The sequence below is a fragment of the Nannospalax galili genome, unplaced genomic scaffold (genome assembly GCF_000622305.1).
Source record: "Nannospalax galili isolate Female #2095 unplaced genomic scaffold, S.galili_v1.0 scaffold1639, whole genome shotgun sequence".
Taxonomy (NCBI): Eukaryota; Metazoa; Chordata; class Mammalia; order Rodentia; family Spalacidae; genus Nannospalax; species Nannospalax galili.
Window position 1 is genome coordinate 1,678,976 of NW_008343206.1, and position 15,209 is coordinate 1,694,184.

The window sequence follows — 15,209 nt, forward strand, 5'->3', positions numbered from 1 at the left end:
AGAGAGAGAGAGAGAGAGAGAGAGAGAGAGAGAGAGAGAGAAACACTGCCAAGAAAGTCAGAATGCTGTACCACCTGGAACAGCCAAAGGCACCACCAGGGCTGCCAGGGCCTGGGTCAGGGATGCATGGAGTTTGTCCCAAGAAGCAACAGACCCAGGGGGAGTTGAGTACTGAAGGTCTGTAGGAAAGCTTGGGTCACAGGATAAAGCAATGTTTATGTTACATTGACACAAGACTTCACTAGGGAAAAACAAATAGAAATCAGGAAGTGTCCCATGTGCAGCCTCCCACCTGACCCTGGACAGGGCTATAAAGGCCCCGGGCTCAGGAGACTCCACACCACACACCTCCCTCTCCACCTGCTCCTGTGACCTACTCCATCCTCAACCAACCACCAGAACCATGACCTGCGGTGGCTGTTCCGGAAGCTGTGGCTCCAGCTGCTGTGTGCCCGTGTGCTGCTGCAAGCCCGTGTGCTGCTGTGTGCCCGCCTGCTCCTGCTCCAGCTGTGGGGGCGCTAAGGGAGGCTGTGGCTCCTGTGGGGGCTGCAAGGGGGGCTGTGGCTCCTGTGGGGGCTGCAAGGGAGGCTGTGGCTCCTGTGGGGGCTGCAAGGGGGGCTGTGGCTCCTGTGGGGGCTGCAAGGGGGGCTGTGGCTCCTGTGGGGGCTGCAAGGGGTGGGGGCTGCAAGGGGGGCTGTGCCTCCTGTGGGGGCTGCAAGGGAGACTGTGGCTCCTGTGGGGGCTGCAAGGGGGTCTGTGCCTCCTGTGGGGGCTGCAAGGGGGGCTGTGGATCCTGTGGGGGCTGTAAGCCCAGCTGCTGTCAGTCCAGTTGCTGCAAACCCTGTTGCTGTCAGTCCAGCTGTTGCAAACCCTGTTGCTCTTCAGGCTGTGGGTCTTCCTGCTGTCAGTCCAGCTGTTGCAATCCCTGTTGCTGTCAGTCCAGCTGTTGCAAACCCAGCTGCTGTCAGTCCAGCTGTTGCAAGCCCTGCTGTTCTTCAGGCTGTGGGTCTTCCTGCTGTCAGTCTAGCTGCTGCAAGCCCTGTTGCTGTCAGTCCAGCTGTTGCAAACCCTGCTGTTCTTCAGGCTGTGGGTCTTCCTGCTGTCAGCCCAGCTGTTGCAAACCCTGTTGCTGTCAGTCCAGCTGCTGTGTCCCCGTGTGCTGCCAGTGCAAGATCTGAGGCTGTAATCATAGACTTCCAGGGCTCCCAGAATCCTCTTGCATCTGGGTTGTCCACAGCCATGGATCAGTCCCCCAAAGTGCTGCCAACAGCTGGCACAGTGCTGCTGGCAGAGAAAGTGGATATCTAACAAGTCCATGTGCCCACAAGGGGCAACACTGAAGATCAGGGTGGGGATGTGTCCAGCCCATGTCCCCTCATCTCTGCCACGATGCAGCTGGTGGGCTGGGGCTGCTGTTGCTGTACATGGTGAGCGGTTAGGTGGAGGAGCTGGACAGAGGTGAGAACCCCCTAGGCTTGTGTCTGCCTATGGAAGGAACTTCAGAGAACCAGCCATGGCCCACGTCCAGTTCCTGCATCTTGTGGCCAGGAGATTTCCCCTGGGGAGGGTGGGAGGTCTGGCTCCCATGTAGCTTCACCAACCCTGCAGCAATGCAGCACCCAGGCAGTGGCAGTGACCCCAGGGACCTGGGGCCTCACTGGTCAGCTCTCTGGCCTGTGACTCCAGAAGCCCCAGGACCCAGAACCCTGCCCAGTGGCTCCTTCAATGACACAGCCACCCTCCAGTTAAGTGCCCCTCCTGCATCCCTGACTCCAATCACTCTAATAAACTGCTCTGCCCCTCCCTCTCCCATGTATGGCCTGTCCCCACACCCTGCCCCCATTCTTTGCTGGGTTGGATCTGGACATTCCCCAGCAGAGCCCTCCCTCAATTTCCCTCTCTCTCCTGCTCCCCCACCCCACCTCTTATCTTCCTCTGGCTCATCCCAGTCCTTGGAGGCCCAGGGAAGCTCAGCCTCCTTACATCCCCAGGGTTTGGGATACATCCTCACCCCTCCAGGTAAATTGTTGGGAAAATCTTGTGTCCAGTTCCATAACCAACCTGTTCCTAGTGTGTCATTAAAGACCCAGTCAAACCCAATAAATAATCATTTACTCACCTCAAAATCTTGGTTCTTTTCTATCTGAGAATATTCACCGTGGCCCCACAGTCTAGTCCTGCTCCACTTTGGGGTACCCTGCCCTCATCCACTTATCCCATATGGTCATACTTGTTCACTTGATGGATCTGAGGCCACAGGATTTAGAGTCAGATGTGAGCTATGCACATCTGCTGCACAGAGCTGAGAGGAGGGAGGTGAACAGCTAGTGATGACCATGGCGGGGTGACCAGTGCAGGGCAACATGGACCCCCTGCACTGGAGGTTGGTGGGGATGTGGAAAGGCAAGAAGACATGGGGGGAAAGAAACACTCCAGTGGGGTGCAGATAAAGCAGTGTCTGGAGGGAAAGTCCTAGCATTAATATTATATTGAAAGAAAATTAACCTAAACTTCCACTTTCAAAGGCTAGAAAAAGGAAAACAAACCAAACCAAAGTGCGCAGGAACCATAATAAATATTTGGCCACAGCCAATGAAATTGAGATCAAACACATCAAAAGTAAATAAATGAATAAAACCAAGGAAACCAAAGCCTGTCTATTGAATCAATCAACAAAACTGACAGTTCTCACCAGAGTAACCAAGAAAAGGAAGATGAGCAGACTACTGGTACTGGAATGACGGAGAGCTCATCACCACTGGTCCTCCACCTAGTCAAAGGCTAAGGAGACAATTCCCTAGACTCGCACCCGGGGACCTGAACGAAGAAACGAAGAAGATTCACAACTTGAAAGACTCCAACTAGCAAACTTCATTCAAAGAGAAACAGAAAGCCTGAACAGTCCTCTAATTGTTAGAGAATCTTCATTTCTGGGACTGGCAACACAGCTCAGTGGGTAAAGGCCACCAAATCTGAGGAACTGTGTTTGATCCCTGGACCCCCACATGGTGGAAGAAAGAAAAAAAAACCAACCCCCACAAGTTGTACTCTGACCTCCACGTGTGCGCCATGACACATGCAAACCACCACCTTTCCGCCTGTAGGCCAAATTCCAGCCCTGCCAGGGCCATTTCATAGCTTAGGCCTCTTTTCTGTATCAGAATTTAAACTGCACCATCCACATGGCACCCCCCCCCAGCCACACCTCCTTCCACAGCTTTCCCTACAGATGACCTGAAACTGCATCATGCTTCCACTGCACTTTGATTGGTCTGCCACCTCGTGACTGGTGCGTGATCAGCGCATGATCCCCAGTGCTAGTTGTAAGCTCATGATCAGCATGACCTTTGCTACCCCTGGTCCACAATGGGCACCCTTTCATGTTATTGGATGAATGTGTGTATATACAGCCTGCTGAAAAATAAAGTTCTGCCCTCTGACGTGCTCCTGGAGTGGTCTTTGTTCCGTCGCACTTGCCTTCAGGAGGGTGTAGACTTGCTCCTGGATGGCATGGACCCACACCCAACCACACACACACACACACACACACACACACACACACACAATAAATTAATAAAACATAAGAATAAAATAAAGAAATTGGATTTCTAAACAAAAGACTTTCCCCTAAAATGTGGCTGAATGGTTTCACTGATAAAATTCATCAATAATTTCTAAGCCCTCTTAGAAAACCAAACAGGAATAGGTACTTCCCAACTCAACCTATGAACAGAAAGCTCCAGGAAAACATCGTGTTATGGTAAGGGAGCTTGGGCAGTGCATCAGGCCACACAGGCCCAGCATAATGTCACCAGTAATATATTTGGTTGGGTTTATTTTTATTTTTTTTTGGTGTTTTTCTTTTTTTGACTTAAAAGAAACCTTCAGTGTTACTCTAAAATGGAAACAATTGTACAAGTCAAAAATATTACATTACTAGGAACAATAACATTAACATATAAGAATATATTGAAAACAACAAATATGTTAGAATTTCAGTTACTCAAAATGAGCAATGTATATTTTATATGCCTTTATTAATATTGACTGATTTTTCAATTTTTCAGAAATATTTTTATTGAGTCTAAAGACTATTGCATTTTATGTAATAGTTCTTAATCAAATTTAGGCCCCTCCCTCATCCATGCCCCCCATGCCCCCCCCACTGGACTTCATGCATTCTGTCATATATGTTAAGTCCTATCTGGTCAAGCATTGGTTTTGAGTGACTCAGACAGGACCCTTGGTGAGCTCTGCCTTTCCCTCATCCTGTCTTGATTCCATCAAAACTTCTCCCTACCTCATAAAGATCATGTACCACCATGGGCCTCAGCAAACTCACTGAAGGCCCATGTCAGTCCTGAGGCCCCTGCCGAATCAATGTCTTACTTATCCCCTGTGAACACCGCTCCATCAGACCCAGTGAACTGGGAATAACGTGTTAGAAATGAGTCTGGAGTCTCAAGAAAATGACTACACAATCCAAAGTATGTCAGCAAGGCAAAAAGTTTTACTTCTTCAGACGGGTCTGCAGCCATGCCAACTCAAGCAAGCAAGCATTCCCAGTGAGGTCCCACTAGGTTTTCATCCCTAATACAAGGGGTCTGTGCCTCATTCTGAATGGTCAGAGTTTGGCCTCACATTTTTGTGCAGTTGGCTGATTAAATGGTTCATCTACTAAGCAAAATGCAGCCGGTGAGAGCAGGCTGCAACTTTGAACACAAACTTTAATCTTAGAAAATGCTGAGTGGGAAGGGAGTTGATAGAATGCCTCAGCTGTGTCTGAGACTGCCACTAACCTTATTGAAGAATCACAGCCAGATCGGCCAGTCCCAGGGCTCAGGGTTAACTGTCTGAGACAGCCTGTCCTGCTCCAGCAAGCTGTTCCAGAGGAATGAGACACACAGAGCCCTGCAGCTGCATCTGCTTCGTCATGCCTTAGCCCCCACATGATGTCTAAGTCTCCCCACTCGCAGCACGGTTGCTTCCATTCCTCTGGAAGGCCTCTCACGCACCGCGCTTGAATAGCCACAGTCTTCTTCTGTTGAAGGTCTGGCACTGGTCATTTTCCCTACTCTACTTTCCTTCTCTAAATTCTAGCAGGAGTTTTACCAGATGGTGTTTTTAGGAAGTTTGTTAGAGATGGAACATTCTTTGCTTCGTTTAGCCCTTTGACAGAAAAGACAGTACATGTCATTTACCTTTTCCACACCTCTCTCATGTCCAATTCTCTCAATAATGCCTGCCCTTCCTCTTGTCTTCCAGTCCTTGATATTCATGTGGACTTTGTGGGTGGCAGGTAAATGGCATGGCCTCCTATGAGCCAGTCCTCAGGCCACTGGCTCCTTCATATCTCCTTGGGTTGTGGGTCTTTGTCTCAAGAAGGATAGCTACTTACACTCCGTTCTGCCTCCGTGACTTTCAGACTGGCCCCATCTGCTCCTGTCCTATAGTCTCAAGGGCCAGACAATAGAAGCTCTTTCATTACTTGTTTGAAAATCTTTCCCAACTTAAGCAACTTAGATGCAGAGTATTCCCTGAATGTCATAATTTCCCGTACTGGACCATAACTAAGACCCCCCCATTTGCATGCCAAATCATGGCTTTCCCCTTTCTCTGTACTAAAGGTTGGACCAGAGGGCAGGCTAACTTTTTTTTTTTTAATGTGTATGCACGTATTGCCTGCATGTAGGTAAGTGCACGTGTGTCGTGCAATGTCTGTGGAGGTCAGAAGAGGCTGTCAGATCCCCTGGGACTGGAGTTACAGACAGTTGTTAGCTGCCACGTGGGTGCTGAGATTCGAACCCAGGTCTACTGCAAGAACAACCAGTGTTCTTAACCGCTGAGCCATCTCTCCAGCCCCCCAGGCTAACTTCTATGACATCTGTCTCACTCTCCTTCCCCACTGCCTGATCCTTCTCATGGGTTCCGGTTTTGGATCCCAGGAAGGACTCTTCAGCCCTAACGTGTTCCTCCCTGGCATCTCACCAGCGGTGAGAAACGGCAAGCCAGCGCCTCTGTCTCATCTCATCTTTGCCCACTTTTTCTGCCAAACAGGAGGCTAAGGTGCAGGTGGGTGGTTTGAAATGGGCCCCAGGCTCTGGCATTGGGGAGGTTACGGAACCTTTAGGAGGTGGAGCCTTGTTGGCGGAAGAACATCGTTGGGGTGGGTTTTCAGAGCTCATAGCTTCATCCCACATTGAGGCTTTGCCTCTTCGCTTCCTGGGTGGGGATGGAAATGTGTTCTCTCAGATTTCTGATTGCCTGCTGCCACGCCTCACCCACCATTATGGACTCTCCTGGAGCCATAAGCCAGAATAAACTTTCTTCTTTAACTTGCTTCTGGTCATGGTGCTTTATCACAGCTAGAGAAAAGTAACTAGGGTGGCATCTGACAGTCTTCTCCCATACGCAGGAAGCTCTTCGTGGGAAGACAGCTGAACCGCAGTTGCAAGTTTCACTGCCCAGCAGGAAAGCCACGGACAGACAGCAGCCTGAACGTGACCCTGCCCTGCACACACTTTCAGACCGTGACGTGCTTTCTGTTCCACAGCGGTTTGAGGGGATCACCATACTGACAGAGTGTACCCCATCCACCAAGGAGGTATTATAGGGCCTTGGGGTAAGCGGTGGTCATCTGAGAGATCTGCTGAGTTCATTCCATGGCAAGAACAAAGAACTGGACATCTGGGAAAGGCAGAAATCCAGGGTATGGAGAAAGTAAAAGTAACAGTGGGGAACTACAAGCAACAGACACAGGAACAGAGAAGCCACTGCCAGAGTGGGAGCAGGGACGCCTCAAACAGTAAACTCCACTAGAGCAAAAAGTAATTCCCAAGGGGATGGGAGGGGACCCACAGTTGGGAGTCCTCCCTGGAGGATCCAAGCTGGATGTTTTATGGGATCCCTGGGCCATCCCTTATAGGATCTCTCTTCCCCTTTCCCCTTGATTGGTCTGATCCGTGTACCCTCCCTTGGTCGGGCTCTTTCTTCGCATCAATGGCCTTTTTCTTCCAATCTTTATCAGTAATAACAGTTGCAAAGATCTCAGGGAATTGGACTGGAGGGAGAGTACCTCAACATAATCAAAGCTATTTACAACAAACCCACAGCCAACATGATTCTAAATGGAGAAAAACTGGAAGCATTCCCATTGAAATCAGGAACCAGACAAGGCTGTCCACTATCTCCACTCCTTTTTAATGTAGTGCTTGAAACTCTTGCTAGAGCAATAAGACAGGAGAAGGAAATTAAAGGAGTACTAACTGGAAAAGAAGAGGTCAAAGTATCACCTTTTGCAGAAAATATGATATTACACCTAAGAGATCCCAAAAGTTCCACCAGAAAACTCCTAGAATTGATCAACACTTTCAGTATAGTGGCAGGTTACAAAATTAATCTACAAAAATCAGTAGCCTTTCTATATACCAATAACAAGCAATGGAGAAAGAGAACAGGGAAATGATCCCATTCACAATAGCCACAAAAAATATCTTAGAATAAACCTGAACGATATCAAAGATCTCTGCAGCAAAAATTGTAAATTGTTAAAGAGATTGAGGTAGACATCAGAAGATGGAAGGACCGCCCATGCTCATGGATTGGAAGAATTAATATTGTGAAAATGACCATCCTACCAAGAGCAATATATAGATTCAATGCAATCCCAATCAAAATCCCCATGACATACTTCACAAAATTAGAAAAACAACATCCTTAAATTTGTATGGAAACAGAAAAGATCCTGGCTAGCCAAAGCAATCCTGAGCACAAAAAGCAACGCTGGGGGATTACTATACTGGATCTCAAAGTATACTACAGAGCTGTAGTCATAAAAACAGCATGGTACTGCCACAAAAATAGACACATAGATCAATGGAACATCATTGAAGACCCAAATATGAGTACGTGCAATTTCAGGCACCTGATATTTGACAAAGGTGCCAAGAACACACAATGGAGGAAAGACAGCATATTCAACAAATGGTGCTGGCAAAACTGGATCTCCACTTGTAGAAGAATGAAACTATATCCTTATCTTTCACCTTTCACAAAAGTCAACTCCAAATGGATCAAAGACCTCAAGGTGAAACTGGAAACCCTGAAACTATTAGAAGACAATATTGGCAGTAACTCACAAGATATAGGTGTAGGAAAGGACTTTCTAAATCAGACAGCAGTTGCTCAGAAATTAAGGTCAACAATCAACAAGTGGGACCTCATTAAAACAAAAAGCTTCTGTACAGCAAAAGAAACAATCAAGAAAGTAAAGAGAAAACCCATAGAGTGGGAAAAAATCTTCACCAGTGACACATCTGACAGAGGTTTAACATCCAGAATATATTAAGAACTTAAAAAACAAAGAAGCAAGAAACCAAACGACCCAATTACAAGATGGGCTAAAGATTTAAACAGAGAGTTCTCAAAAGAAGGAATAAAGATGGCTAAGAAACATCTTTAAAAGTGTTCAACATCATTTGTAATTAGGGAAATGCAAATTTAAACCACCCCAAGGTATCACCTTACCCCAATCAGACTGTCTAGGATCAAGAGAACAAATGATACCAAATGCTGGCGAGGATGTGGAGAAAGGGGAATGCTCATTCAGGGCTGGTGGGATTGCAAACTCGTGCAGCCTCTATGGAAAACAGTGTGGAGAACTCTTAAAAATCTAAGAATTAACCTACCATATGACGCAGTTATACCACTCCTTGGCATTTACCCAAAGGTCTCATCCTATTGTAGAGACACTTAAAGAATCATATTTGTTGCTGCTCTTTTCACAATATAGCTAAGAGATGAAAGCAACCTAAGTGCCCCTTAACTGATGAGTGGTTAACAAAAATGTGGTATATTTACACAGTGGAGTTCTATTCAGCAGTATAGAAAGATAAACTAATGAAATTTGCAGGTAAATGGATGGATCTAGAAGCTGTTATAGTAAGTGAAGTAACACAGGCTCAGAAAAACAAAAGACGTATGTTCTCCCACATCTGTGGATCCTAACACCAAATCCTTATGAGTGAGTGCAGATCCTGATGTAACTGCAGGAACCAGGAATATGGAAGGAAAACAGGGAGGTAAAGGGAAAGAAGGAATAGTGGAATAAAGGTGTTATTAAGGGAGAAATATGTAAGAAAGGGAGTAGTTAAGGGGTGGAAGGACTATACAAAGGACTGTGGGAATAAAGGGGGAAAGTCTCCAGATACACAGTAAAAAGAAAAAAAAAAAAGTCTTAAGCACAGAAGGACCCCTACGGGGATTGTTCTGGCTTGATTCTCTGTTGCTATGACAAAACACTCTGGCCAATACCAACTTGGGGAGGAAAGGGTTTATTTATCTTACATCTCCTGGGTCACAGTTCATCCGGGAGCCCAAGGTAGGAACTCAGGGCAGGAACCTGGAGGCAGGAGCTGGAGCACAGGCCATGGAGGAATGCTGCTTACTGACTTGCTCCACGGGCCCCTGCTCAGCCTGCTTTCTTATGCAACACAGGCCCACCTGCCCAGGGGTGGCACCACCCACAGTGGGCTGGGCCCTCCCACATAACTCATCAAGAAGATGCCTCACAGTCATGGCCAAAGGCCAGTCCAATATAGGAAAGTCCCCAACTGAGGCTCCCTCAACCCAGGTGTGTCAAGTTGACACTAAAGCTATCCAACTTCCATCCTGGAAGAAAGCCCTTCCAGAAGCCATATGAATGTTAAATGAAAATCCCATTGCCAGAGGTGGGTTGCCCCCTATGAGCTGTTAGCCTGAGGGACACTAGAGGTCCCCAAACAATAAAGGCCATTGCCAATAATGTTGTTTGTACACCAGAAGTGGACAGGAAAACCGTATTGCTGAAGACACTGCATGATGTGAGCATGGGAGAGGGAGAAATCAAACTTGGACTAAGCTGGAAACTCCCTGCCACTAGATGGGTGGTTTTCATGGTGCCAAACGGCAACACGCAGATGACTGGGCAAGAGTAGTTCCCTATAATCCTCCTCAACAATGAACCCTGAATGCTGCACTGTCAACATACCAAACAAGATGTTCCTGCTGTTGCAATAGTGGAGCATCCAGTGCATGTACAACCAGCAAATTTTTGATCAGATATAATGCCTGCTCTTCAGGGTGGAACACACATCTGGCACTGTCGACCTGGCCAACGCCTGTAGCAGGGAAAATGCAGGCCCCAGTGGGAAGTTTGCAATTGCTTTGTTAGATGGAAATGATGCGCCTGCTAAAGTACCATGCAGGCTTTTGTGTCACACCCATAGGCTAAGTCATTAGAGCAGCCGCTGTGTGGGTGTGCTTTGTGTGTGTGTGTTTGTTTGCTTTTGTTTTTATTTTTTGGTCTTTTCAATACAGAGTCTCCCTGTAGCTCCAGCTGTCCTGGAACTCACTATGTAGACCAGGCTGGCCTTGAACTCACAGAGATCCGCTTGCCTCTGCCTCCAAAGTGCTGGGATTAAAGGCATGCACCATGCCTGGCTGTGTGCATTTTTATAGTAGATGGAATCCCACTGAAACTGACCAACAGCCCATGGAAAACAGATGATGCAGAGACCCAAAAGTTCAGTGCCTTGTCACAATGGGAGGAAGATCATCCCACACCTACCACTCCCTTCAAGGCTCAAGGACCTCTGTGTAAGAGGTTGGCAAAAAGAATGTTAAGAGCCAGAGGAAGGGGTAGAGTGTTAACTGGAAGTGTCCTCCAACCACTATGCCAGCAGGCTATAGTCACACCTCCTTCCGATGCTCATCCAGGAGTCAAAGGGGGAGTCACTTACCCCTCCCACCCAATCAGTCGACCTTAGCTGCACGTGGGAGAGGGGCAAAGGATATATAAGCTGAGAACACCATGAGGCCCCTCTCTCACCATTTTGTGCAGCTGTTGGGAGGTCACAGGATCTTTGATATTTAAGTGTGGACTTTACAGTGCAGCCGTAAATGTGGAGCACCCACTCTTCTGTAAATAAACTCCTACTGTATGCTCTGTTAGCAAACCCAATAAACTAGTTAGGAAAAAAAAAAAGAACAGAGCTAATGGAAACCTTCATTATTCCACCAAAATTCACTCCATGTTGACAAATCCTTTGGTCTTTGATTTTTTTTTCTTTCTTTTTTCTTTTTTTCTCTCTCCTTTTTTTTTTTTTTTTTTTTTTTTTTTTTTTTTCTCTCTTTTTTTTTTTTTTTTTTTTTTGGTCTTCTTTCAGACAGGGTCTTCCTGTGACCCCAGCTGGCCCAGTCATGGCCAAGGAACACTAAAGGCTGCATGGAGCCATGGGAAGTCAGAAGGCAAGGAAGGGTCCTCTCAAAGACTTTGGAGGGAACACTATTCTACAACACCTTCACTTCTCACTTCTGATCTCCAGAACTGGGGAGAATGAAATTGTATTGTTTTACAAGCTCAGGGTGGTCATTTGTTCACAGTCCCAAGATACTCTTTTTCAACATGCAGACCATGCCCATCCCATACCCTCTGCTGCATCTATCTCAGGAGAAGCAACACAGGCTTGTCCCTCTGCAGATGTCCATCCTCAAGAGGATTTGAGCCATCCGAGGACTGGGCCCAGCGCAGAAGCACCTGTCTGGGCTAGTAGGGTGGTTGAGCTGTGCTCAAATCCCTAACCTGGGAGGGAAATTCAAGATTGGAGTGAAAGCACAATGTTCAATGATGACGTGAGTCTGCCCCACTGCAGAGGTGGATGCTGGGAGCTCACAGGCCAGGGAGCCTGCCTCAGAAAGCCTCTCGTTGGCACTGGTTGTTCTCTATCCAAAGAAGCCTAACAACACCTGCGCCAGCGCTGAGCCTCATGTTCCCTCATGTCCAGAACTTGAAGCATGTGCACTTCCATCCCAGAGGCATTTTTTAAGGAAATTCTATCAATAGCGGCATAATTAGAGGACAGCAACTCGAAAGAAAACAAACAAGGTTTCCCTGGGAGACTGGCACAAGCAGGAACCAGGAAGTGACCATGTGCAGCCTCCCACCTGATCCTGGACAGGACTATAAAAGCCCCAGGCTCAAGAGGCTCCACACCGCACACCTCCCTCTCCACCTGCTCCTCTGACCTACTCCATCCTCAACCAACCACCAGAACCATGACCTGCGGTTGCTGTTCAGGAGGCTGTGGCTCCAGCTGCTGTGTGCCCGTGTGCTGCTGCAAGCCCGTGTGCTGCTGTGTGCCCGCCTGCTCCTGCTCCAGCTGTGGGGGTTCTAAGGGAGGCTGTGGTTCCTGTGGGGGCTGCAAGGGGGGCTGTGGTTCCTGTGGTGTCTCTAAGGGGGGCTGTGGCTCCTGTGGGGGTTCTAAGGGGGGCTGTGGCTCCTGTGGGGACTGCAAGTCCAGCTGCTGTCAGTCCAGCTGTTGCAAACCCTGCTGTTCTTCAGGCTGTGGGTCTTCCTGCTGTCAGTCCAGCTGTTGCAATCCCTGTTGCTGTCAGTCTAGCTGCTGCAAACCCTGTTGCTGTCAGTCTAGCTGCTGCAAACCCTGTTGCTGTCAGTCTAGCTGCTGCAAGCCCTGCTGTTCTTCAGGCTGTGGGTCTTCCTCCTGTCAGTCCAGCTGCTGCAAGCCTTATTGCTGTCAGTCCAGCTGTTGTAAACCCTGCTGTTCTTCAGGCTGTGGGTCTTCCTGCTGTCAATCCAGCTGCTGCAAGCCCTGTTGCTGTCAGTCCAGCTGTTGTAAACCCTGCTGTTCTTCAGGTTGTGGGCCTTCCTGCTGTCAGTCCAGCTGCTGCAAGCCATGTTGTTCCCAGTCCAGCTGCTGTGTCCCTGTGTGCTGCCAGTGCAAGATCTGAGGTTCTCAATAATTGGCTCTACCAATTTCTTAACTCCTGAAGCCAGTTCCCAGGGAGCTCTGGGCTTCCTACTCCAGCTTTTGAGGGGAAGCAGTGAGTCACTGCCATGACATTTATGTTTCATAGGTTCGGGTTAGGCCCCTAGGCACTTTCGCCTCTCTTTTCCACATTCCCTAGTATGTTTAGCCAGGCTTTAGCCCAGGCCAAGAAGAGTCTGGGAAGATCCAAAATGTATCTGAGAGCTACTAAGTAAATCCTCTTCTCACCGGCCTTGGTCTCAGTGTGCCCTGTCTCAGTGTTAAAGGTACCATCTTTCCCAGACTGCTGCCCTGCCATGCCAGGCTGTTGCTATTCCATAAAATCTGTGGAATTGACTATCACTTTGCACAGAGCCAGTTTTCTGTCTTTTAATTCTTTAGTAGATGGAGAAAAAGAACCTACCTGCTAGCCAGTATCACAGGGAAATAGAAGGGAATTTCCTCAGTTGATAGAGGGCGTCTACCCACAGTTAACATAATTAACCATGAAATCCTGGGATGTTTCTCCTAAGATCGGCATCAAGTCAGGGAAATAATGTTCACGTTAGGGGGCTGGAGTAACTAGTAAAGAGCATTGCTGCTCTTCTACAGGACGCAAGTTTGTTTCCCAGCTCCTACATTGGGCAGCGCACAACCTTGTGTAACTCCAGCTCCAGGGGATCCATCACCCCTTCTGGCCTCTACAAGTACCTTTAATCACATGCACACACACACACACACACACACACACACACATAATTAAAAATAAAAATCTTTTTCTTCTTCATGCAACAGAACACAAAAGTCCACAAGAATAAGAGTCAGCAGAGTGTGAGTCTCTGGACAGGACTCCTATTTAAACCTCACCCATCCAGGCTCAGGGAACATTGTGGAAGAAGGGGCAGAAAAATTGTAAGAGCCAGGGAAGATAGTGCATGACCACAAGGAAACAAGAATCTTACAGGCTCCTGGGACCTTGCTCATATGAACTTACAGCTATGGTGACAGCATGCACAAGATCCATGGAAACTCAATCAGATAAAAACCCAACATAGAACTGGAAAATGGGCAGCAGGCCCCAGCCTTAGCCAGAGAACTATTGGCAACTGATTACTGCTGGGTGGAGGAGAGTTGATCTTCTCACTAACTTGACTTGATAGGTGTATTAAGTCACTTTTCTGTTGCTGTGATAAAAACGCTGATCAAAACAACTTATAGAAAGAAGAGTTTATTTGAGCTTATGGCTCCAAGGGAATTACAGTCCATCATGGCAGGGAGTCATGGTGGCTGGAGGTGGCTGGAGCAGGAGCAGCAGAAGCTAAGCTCTCACATCATCACACAGGCACAGGAAGCAAGAGAGCAACTGGAGATCCGGCAAGGCTTAAGAACTCTCTAAGCCCACCCCCAGTGACATACTTCCTCCAGGATAGCCACACCTTCTAAAACCTCCCAAAACATCACCATCATCTGGGGACAAAATGTCCAAATACTTGGAGCCTATGGGGGACATTTTCATTCAAACCATCACAATATGCCTAAACATATATGATAAAATGCATGAAATCCAGTGGGTGAGGGTATGGGTGGATGGATGGGAAGGGGGTATAAAGATGATTAAGATACTTTGTATGAAATGTACAAAAATTCAATTAAACATATTAAATAAATAAATAATTTTTTGTTCTTTTTGAGACAGGGTCTCCCTGTAGCCCCAGCTGTCCTGGAACTCACTGTATAGACCAGGCTGACCTTGAATTCACAGAGATCCGCCTGTCTCTGCCTCCCGAGTGCTGGGATTAAAGGTGTGTGCCACCACACCTGGCTTAAGTAAAATATTTTAAAAATAAAAAAAAATTTCTTTAAAAAGAATGTGCACTGTCATCACATTGCACAGAACTTGTGGCCAGAATAATAAGACCAAAAAGCAAGTTTCCAAGCCAGGAAGGATTATATAACACTGACTCTTCTCACAGAGATGGAGAAAAGTCTACGGGAAGGTATCACACTACAAGCACACCTTTTGGTGTTGAAATATGAATCCAACAAGTTACAGGATGAAAGATCAAAATACAAAGTCTATCAATGAGCAATCAAACATTATCAATGAGCAATCAAATATTATCAATGATGAGCAATCAAATAATATCAATGAGCAATCAAATATTATCAATGAGCAATCAAATATTATCAATAAGCAATCAAATATTATCAATGAGCAATCAAAAACTGGCATTAAGAAAACAATTTTGAGACCTTGGCAGAGTGCCTGGATCTGGCCTCCATGTTGTGGTGAGCTTCCCCAAATCACTCCATACACATACCCCATACACTGGGACCGTGTGTGGCCCCTCCCACAGCTCCCGGAGGGAGGGAAAGAAGGAGAGGAGGGAGGGATGGAGGGAGGGA

At 47.3% G+C, this 15,209-nt stretch overlaps 1 protein-coding gene across 1 annotated transcript in view; it reads left to right on the forward strand.

Moving 5' to 3' along the window:
* Nucleotides 1-12,891, forward strand: part of LOC115071388 (keratin-associated protein 5-5-like) — a 25,662-nt gene extending 12,771 nt beyond the window's left edge. Inside the window, exons 2-4 of the mRNA XM_029566495.1 lie at nucleotides 400-509; nucleotides 674-1,176; nucleotides 12,524-12,891. Coding sequence (XP_029422355.1) covers nucleotides 400-509; nucleotides 674-1,176; nucleotides 12,524-12,786 — 876 coding nt within the window. The 3' untranslated portion in view covers nucleotides 12,787-12,891. The remainder of the gene's footprint in view (nucleotides 1-399; nucleotides 510-673; nucleotides 1,177-12,523) is intronic.
* Nucleotides 12,892-15,209: the final 2,318 nt, after the last annotated feature.